This window comes from Camellia sinensis, chromosome 6 (genome assembly GCF_055761805.1).
Source record: "Camellia sinensis isolate YWXY chromosome 6, ASM5576180v1, whole genome shotgun sequence".
Lineage (NCBI taxonomy): Eukaryota > Viridiplantae > Streptophyta > Magnoliopsida > Ericales > Theaceae > Camellia > Camellia sinensis.
The window spans coordinates 143,981,592-143,990,268 of NC_138966.1; the positions used below are offsets into that span (position 1 = coordinate 143,981,592).

Here is an 8,677-nt window from a genome sequence, read left to right on the forward strand (position 1 = left end):
GATCTAAAAAGTTTTTTTTTTAAAAAAAAAATTCAAAATTTTTTTCTAAAGATAAAATTGAAAAAATTCAATACTCATAACACCTTAAAAAATTATTTTTAATATTTTTCAAAAATTAGTCCCAAAATTTTATGGACTTAAATAAATATTAATATTAATTAAAAAAAATTTGGAAGGACCGTATAGAGAGTAGTAGAGTGAGGAGTCATAATAATTGTCACCTATGCTCTGCCACACTCTGTTATGCTATGCTATGCTATGCTATGCTGGACATAATAATAGCCTCCTACCCACCCACCAATTTAAAATTGAAATTAACTCTTAATTTAATTCAACAACGCGTGGTTCCAGAGCAATCGCAATTCATCAGTCACTCTCACTCATCTCTCTCTCTCTCGCTTTCTCTCTCTCTAAAACTTCTTCTCTACCAAACAAACAGCAGGGCAGGGGCAAATGTGCCTGTGCCAACCCAGACCCACCTCCCCCTCTCGTCTCTATCTCTCTCAATTTAAGGCCAAGATGATGCGTATGCTCTGTAGAGCACCCTCCTCCGCCATGGCTTCCTTTCCTCGCTCTTCTGGGGTTTCTTCTCTCTCTCTCTCTCTCTCTGTATAATGCAATTATGCTGATTTTTTCTAGATATTAATTGACCCTTTTGAGAAAAAAATTGAAACTTTTGATTGTGAAAGTAAATTCGGTGATTAAATTTATATAATCGGTTATCAAGTTTTTGTATTTGTTGTTATTTGATTCAGATTGTGTATTTGGGTAATGGGAATATGGGATTTATACGTATTTTCAGAACTAGCTTAATTGCTTTAGGTTAATATGATTGTTCGAGTTTTTCATGGGCTTTCTCTGTGTTTGTGGATTGAGAACTGAAATTGGAGATTAAGAGCTGAAATTGAATTATTGAATTATTGGGGTGTGGATTTGGGATGGGCAATTGCATTTTACATTGATTTAACTATTTGGGTTGTGTTTTCTTGGACATTAGGGTTTATTGGCTTAATATGTATATATGTAATTGTCATCATATATTGTTCTTAAACTTAAGACTGGGTTTGGATCATGGATTTGGGTAGAGATTTGGAGATGTATTTGGGATGGGCAATAGTTTTTGACAAATTTTCCAAATCTCTACCAAGTCTCTGATCCAAACACAGGCGAATATATATTCATTTTTGTGGCAATAGTTTTTTGGCTTATTATAAATGAGCTGTGTAAGGCCTTTTTGTTTCTAATGGTATTTCGTTTTTTTACATGTTTTAGTTGAGGAGGGGCCTCTGTATATGGCCGGGTGGGAGACAGCTTTGCCTTAGGAAAAATCTATTGTATGGATTCATGCGCTTCTTGTCAATTCCATACAAAACCTTACGCGGAGTTAGTCGATCACTTGGAGTTTCTCACTTTTGTAGTGTTGTCATGACATCTTCCTCGTTGGAAGTTGAAATGGTGAGCAGATCCCTTCATATTCTGTTTTAATGTAAATGATGGTTTGGCTGCACTTTTTGTTTACAATCCATTTTTTTGGGTGCTCTATTCTAGGATTTACTTATTTACCATTATATTGTTGTACCTAGATGTTTCACTTTTCCATTTGACTCTACTGTAGCATATGTATGATAGGTGAGAAGTGAGAACACTAACATGGTCACCCATTTTTGCATGCCCTTTTGGGGTTGCAAAGCATCAGAGTTAGCACATTATTGTTACATTTAGAAATATGTATGTACTTTTGGCATGGAAAGATCCTTTGTTTCAACAAATCAAATGTTTATGGTTAAGCCCATGTGTCCTTTATTAATGGCTTCACCCTAAAAGACAGGAATGTATTTTTTTTTTTCATCAGACAAGTGCTCCTTTGTGGTGTTGTGGATGAGTATATGTAATTTGTGAGCAAACACTTGCTGTCTCGCTCTCTCTCACTCACACACGCGCGTGCGCGCGCACATGCACATGCACATGCACACACACTAACACTAATGGTCGCACACTTTGGCCCTTTTATGAAGTCTTCATTGTCCAAGCTTGTAAGTCAATCTTAAAATTTTGTAACTTATCAACTTAAATCATAAATTTATTTTTCTAATATCTAATATCTTCAACCTTGTAGTAATATTTTGTTACTTTTTTGTATCATCAGATTCCATGTCTCAGTGACAACTATGCATATCTTTTACATGATGTGAATACTGGCACAGTTGGAGTGGTTGACCCTTCTGAAGCTTTACCTGTTATAGATGCCTTGAGTAGGAAAAATCGAAACCTGACCTACATATTGAATACTCATCATCACTATGATCATACTGGTGGGAACATGGAGTTGAAAGAAATGTATGGTGCGAAGGTATGATAATATTCTTTCTGGAAAAGTTGATATATTTTGATTTTGCTTTTTCTAAGACTCTTATTGGACTTGTTTGTACATGTACTACAGAAAACTAATGTAATAAGAATTATCTCATTTTATTGTAGATCGTTTTCTTTCACATTAGATATGCTCACTGAAACTTATCTTACTTGGATTCTACCCCATTGCAACTTAAAAGTGATACTAGATTACAAAGATGCCCTCTGCATTATACAAAATTACTATAGATATAAATAAATAAATAAATAAAACTTTTTTAAGTACCAAAAGTTTCTTATAATATGAGATTAAACCAATAGATTTGAATTGAATAGGGTTCATACATATTGAATTAAATTGTGATATGAGAATCGTGAATCATAAGATTCTAACAAATAGGGTATAATTTTTCTTTGCTCTTGAAGTGGTTCAATTTCATGACGCTTTCAAGTCATTTGTATTTTTCCCTTTTCGATTCTACTTTTAGGTAATTGGATCAGAAATAGATAGGGACAGAATTCCTGGCATTGATATGGTTTTGAAAGATGGAGACAAGTGGATGTTTGCAGGCCATGAAGTGCTTGTAATTGAAACTCCTGGTCATACCCGAGGTTGTGTTTCTTTACTTGATTCCATTACATAATTCTTTGCATTTTGTAATTGAGAAACTTGTTTACCTCATTTGGATGTTATTAAATCATTTTGTGCTACAAATAGATTCAGACTTTTTTAGTTTTTAATTCTTTTGGCTATATATGGTTATTGTTGGAACACAGTGATCAAAATGTTCTGATTCATTGGTTTATTCTAATGTTTCTTCCATGAAGTCCTATTTCCTAAATATTCGAAATTCTTAGGGCAATGTTGACATTTGTGGATCTTGTTAGTGGTACATAGACTATTCTATTCCCTATCTGTATCCATGTCCACCGGATATGACAAGGGTAAAGGTACGAGGCACTTGTCCAAACCCAATTCTCACATTAGACACTTGGATCATCTAAAGTTTTACAATGTTTGATGAACAAGTCACATTTGATAGTAAAGAAAAATATCTAGTCTCTTACATTAATAGGAGATAGAAATCCCCCTTTTCCCTCAAGTCCCATTTTATTTAAGCACACCTAAATAATAAAATTATCTTTTGTTAGAATGTCATATAACATACAATGCAATATATTTAAATGTTCAAAATGTTGTCCATGTACTATATCCAACTTTTCGGTGCATATCCCTTTATCTTAAGATTTAAAGTTTAGGAGGGCTTGATGCAACATACAAATACACACTCGATTCTCGTACCCGAATTCATGTAACATATTTTTTAATGAATTTTTTTTTCATGCATTGATATTCTATTGATTTAGGATTGTTGGTTATGCATAAAATTACTAGCAACAAAAGACAACGGAAAGGAGGTTTTGCTTTGCCTTTTTGTTGTGATTAATTGTGGTGGCTTCTAACTAAATTGTATTTCTGAACTATAACTGGTTTTAGTGGTATTCTATAGAATTAGAAGCCATTGGGGGTGTTTGGTGGGGCTTTTTTGAGCCAACTTATGGCTTTTGGCTTTTAAAAAGTTGTTTTGGACTGTTTGGTTAAACTTATTTCAAACAGTTTCGGATTCTAACAACATATTTTAAGTCAAAAAAGCTAATTCTGAGAAGCTGCTCATCCCTTACTTCTGATTATCAGCTTCTGCTGTGGACATGTTAATTTACGGTTATACTCTTAAATTTTTTTATTTTTTATTTTTTTAAAAATAGAAAAAGACCCAAATGGACTATAAAATATTATTATTATTTTTTATGAGAAATGTAGACAAATAGTGAATAATAAAAAATAAAAAATAATTAAAAAAGCTACTTCACAGCTTATTTAACAAACATTACTCAGCAACTTAAATCTATAATCCAACAGCTATACCAAACAGATTAACAGCTTCTGATTAAAGTCATAATCTATAATCTGTTAAGCTATAATTTATAATCTGTTTTAACAGTTACACCAAACAGCACCATTGTATACTATGTGCATGTGCCCTGCAAACTCAAAATATTAACCCTCCTCATATTTGTCTCCAAAATTTTCTGTCCCCAGCAATGTAATTACGATGGTATTTTATTGTATTGAACATTGTCTCTGTGTCTCATTTTTAATCCCAAAGTTCTGGGTTCAATTCACCCACTCTCTGCAATGTTACTTCAAAATTAACAGTTACATTTATATTCTCTCCTCAGAAACTAGATCACTTTTTAACCTGGAAATTAGTGCTGAAAACTAAGAGCAGTGCTATCGAAGTTGTGACTAAAATTTTCTCAAGGCTGATGATTGGGAACTTGGGCAATCTTAGGCTAGTCAGTCTGTAAGTGTTAAATGTACATCTCTACGTCCAAATTTCCAACCGGTAGTTGCTTGATAGTCACAGCTTATGTTAACTGTGTTCAACATATGAACCATGGACTACTACTTATTATGATTCATTGGATAAGTATGTAAAAAGTGCGTAAACAGAAAAAGAGAAGGCAGAGAAACTGAACTTTCAACCATGCTCTCTCTCAACAAAAATTGGTATAAATGGGAAATGAAAGGCAGTATACAAAGAATTCTGTAAACAGGCTCTCCCCTCCCTTTTCTCCATACTTGTGGATATATATCCTCATTTGGGCTTATCGAGAATGTATATGTGTGTGCATGTGTATATCTTGGATTGGGGTTACTACTTATGGGCATTTTGGAAATTGTCATCATATTGTTGTCCTTTGATATGAATTGACTGTGCCCCATTTTTGGTTTTGGAGTATCAATTAGATATTAGTTAAATATATTTTTACTGCTGCTGTTTAAAGAATGTTTCCTCTCCTTCCATTTCCTTTGTACTTTTGGCCATGAAACATTTTTAGAAGTACTATTGAAATGAAATATTCTTGTTAGTGATTAATTTGTAGGGGTGTAATCAGGTTGAGTTAGGTCAGTTTTTTGACACTTTTGAAACCGAACTGATGCAATCAGTTTTGAAATTCTATAGTGAATCAGATGAACTGCACCAAACCAATGCTTTTTGGTGCAGTGTTGTCGGTTGAAAATGGCTTGGGCCTTGAATAAAGAAGCATCCAAATTAAACACAAACAGAACACAATGAGACTTGGGACAATGGCCACCTATTTAATCAATTGAAGAGGCTGAATTCTCATAATAGCAGTGGCTACGCATAATCAAACTTAAGGCATCCAATTAGTGTTTTCAAATTGGGACTTTCAAAAAAAGGCTTTTCATATGTAGGGACTCGAAATTGAGGGATTTGAAATTAGGGCATTAAAATTGGGCATTTCAAATATTTACATATAATTTAAGTAAAAAAAAAAAAAAATTTGAAATTACTTCAGGATGAGCTGAAGGACTGAGTTAACGGGAGATGAGACTTAGGTGAGATCCAATTGAGAGATCCAGTCTGTCTAAGTGTGACTCTCATCCAGTCTAGCAAGAGTGAGTGATTATTAAGTGAAAAAAAAAACAAAAAAGTGTTGCCAAATGTTCATTACGTTCCTTGTAGTAAGTCGTTATTTTTCTGTATGTTTATTTTCTTGCCAGCTAATTATCTGTCTTGATATGAATTGCAAGCAGGGCATATTAGCTTTTACTTTCCTGGATCACAAGCAATTTTTACAGGAGACACTTTGTTTAGCTTATCATGTGGAAAGCTTTTTGAAGGAACCCCTGAGCAGGTAATTTTTAACTTGAGGCTATTTGCATTGCATTCTCTTATATGCACATATTTTGATTACGTCATCTTGCAAGTAAGTTCATCCCTTTGGTCCTTAGAAACTTGTGACTTGAGCGAAGGTCGATGCAACAGCAACTAGAGATTTGTCATTTAATTTATAATTATAGGTATTATGATAATTTCAAATATCAAAGTTGGCTTGTGTCATGAGATGACGACAGTGGTGTTGGCAGCCACACTTATGTTGTTTGTAAACTTGGATTGAATACAATACCATCCTAGTCTGTATGCAGTAGCAGAGGTGAACACTGTTAATTGCAAAGGTCATGACACAGGTGCGTAGTTGTTTATTCTAGTGGATGATTATAAAGATTCCATGCAATGTGGATGGTATTTACGGAAGTGTGTCGTATGTCCATTGCCCTGTGATAGGGAGGTGTGAGGTGGATATGCTATCAATATTTCGTCAAGTATGACAATATGAGATTGAAATTTGCACCAGACTGGGACTTGCTGCCACTAAATCCACAATTTGTTTCTTTTGAAATATACTATTACCAAGAGTGTGCTCCCTATCCATTGTTGGATTTGGGATTTAGCGACAGCAAGTCCCTGTCTGATGATGAATCTGACTTGGGGTTAGGTGGAATCAGGCTTGCCCCCTGCTCTATGTTGCTCTTTATCGACAATGCTCCTCTTGACTTTTTAAGAGAACCCCCTATGTATTGCCTCAATTTTTTATTTATTTATTTATTTTCTGTAAATAAGAAAATAAAATTAGATATGCGTTTTAGGTATGTGCCTGGCAACTATGATTATGAAACTACAGATCACACAATCTAGGAAAACGACATATTCAATAATGATGTATATTTTTAGACAATGTGCTATTGTATAATCAATGTAAACATCCGTAATATTTTCGTCTTACATTAGAAGGGAAAAAGGTTTGCTAATTAATTTTCTATGCAAAATCTACTATTTGTAATTTATGTTTGAAATCTTACATTTAGGTGCCAATGTCACAGTTACATGTATTTAAATTTTAAAATGCCAAGAATTTTATATTAATTAGATTTGAAGTGACACTGTCAAGGTTACCTGTATTTAAATTTTGAAATTCCAAGAGTTTAGTCCAAACCTTTTTATCAATATGGAAACACTTTCAACATTTTATTGTCCTCAAAAAACTGAAATTCTCACAATTTTTTTAGTAGAAATTCTCTCTTCTGAGATTCAAAACCATGCTATTCTCATAAGATTAATATGTTAAGGTTATTTTTAACTTGTTAAATACCAAAGTCGAAGAATGGTTCAAATGGTAAAAATAATTTCCTCTCTATGTATAGTTACTATTTTGCTTTCTCATGATTCAGGTATTATAACAATTACTTGCCTGTGTTCCAGATGTTTTCGTCCCTTAAAAAATTAGCGTCTTTACCAGATGACACAAGCGTATATTGCGGACACGAATATACTTTGGTAAGCTATGTTTCCTTTCATTATTTTATACCCTTTTCGGCATTTACTCTATCATGTTGACCTTAAAAATCTCAGTGGTCCCTAACTTGATGTCACTTATTTTGACAGAGTAATTCTAAGTTTGCTTTGTCCATTGAACCTGGGAATGAAGCACTAAAGTCCTATGCTGCCCATGTTGCCCACCTTCGTAATAAGGGCTTGCCAACTGTAATTCCTGAACTTTTGTGTGAATTCTTTGTTGTGTGAAATTTGTTAGTTTTGCGATTCTGAATTGATCAGATAACATTTCTGAGTAGGTGTTTAAATCCCTTCCAGAATTCCATAATCTTCAATTTCTTAACCATTCGGTACGACTTTGATTGTGATGTATACTAGATTCCGACTACTCTGAAGAAAGAGAAGTTGTGTAATCCATTCCTTCGCACTTCAAGTATGGAAATTCGCCAGTCGCTCAAAATTCCAGACACAGCAAATGATGCAGAAGCATTGGGTGCTATCCGCCAAGCAAAGGATAACTTTTAGAATTTATCATTATTTGTGTATATAAGTAGTCAGCTCATCAAAGCCTGAAGCAAATACCTTGTTATTTATCGTTCCAAGGTTTCCTTAGAGATTTGTAAGTTTCGGTTATTTTTTCCCTTAAACGTAATCATTTGACAGCAAAATGAGAATTCAAATTTGTTGATGATGAAGAAAATATTTGGTGATACTTGTGAGCAAAGTTGTTTGGGATAGAAATATTTATTGCATTCATTTATTTATTTATTTGTTGTTTTAATATCTGATAATAGTTTGCAATATATGTGTCATGCAGGAAATTACTGGCCTTGAGAAAAGTCCCTTTTGAATAAATCTTACAAATTGCTTTGGAAAATGGTTGTTTACGATGGGGTTGTGTCGGCAAAAAAAACTACCAAAAGACAATAAATTATTCAATACTTTGAGTTTAAGTTTTTTAAGGTGATAGTTATTGATTTAAAGTATGGGATATATTACTTGTGTAGTTTTAAGAAATAAATGAAATTGAGTATTATTTTAAATAGTTTTGAATAACACATTAAGATTACAAAACTAACTAGTCTCCAACCTATCTGCATAGCCCCACCCTGAATGTCAGC

General features: G+C 33.5%; 1 protein-coding gene across 2 annotated transcripts; it reads left to right on the top strand.

The window, feature by feature from the left end:
* The first annotated feature begins 207 nt into the window (after positions 1 to 207).
* Positions 208 to 8,280, top strand: GLX2-1 (glyoxalase 2-1). Of its 2 annotated transcripts, none has more exons than XM_028255894.2 (8): positions 208 to 582; positions 1,273 to 1,455; positions 2,147 to 2,350; positions 2,841 to 2,964; positions 5,978 to 6,078; positions 7,485 to 7,559; positions 7,668 to 7,766; positions 7,856 to 8,280. In XM_028255894.2, exons 1-8 carry the CDS (start codon positions 454 to 456, stop codon positions 7,916 to 7,918), a joined length of 978 nt encoding a protein of 325 aa, XP_028111695.2. In that variant the 5' UTR covers positions 208 to 453; the 3' UTR covers positions 7,919 to 8,280. The 2 variants fall into 2 exon arrangements, with proteins under 2 accessions (XP_028111695.2, XP_028111694.2); XM_028255893.2 differs by having other exon boundaries at positions 7,935 to 8,280.
* Positions 8,281 to 8,677: the final 397 nt, after the last annotated feature.

Bases quoted from the DNA above. Each gene is read 5' to 3' on its own strand.
- GLX2-1 (XM_028255893.2), top strand. From the start codon at position 454: ATGTGCCTGTGCCAACCCAGACCCACCTCCCCCTCTCGTCTCTATCTC. The intron at 2,351-2,840 runs GTATGATAATAT...TTCTACTTTTAG, and splicing joins AAGAAATGTATGGTGCGAAG to GTAATTGGATCAGAAATAGA. The intron at 2,965-5,977 runs GTTGTGTTTCTT...AATTGCAAGCAG, and splicing joins AACTCCTGGTCATACCCGAG to GGCATATTAGCTTTTACTTT.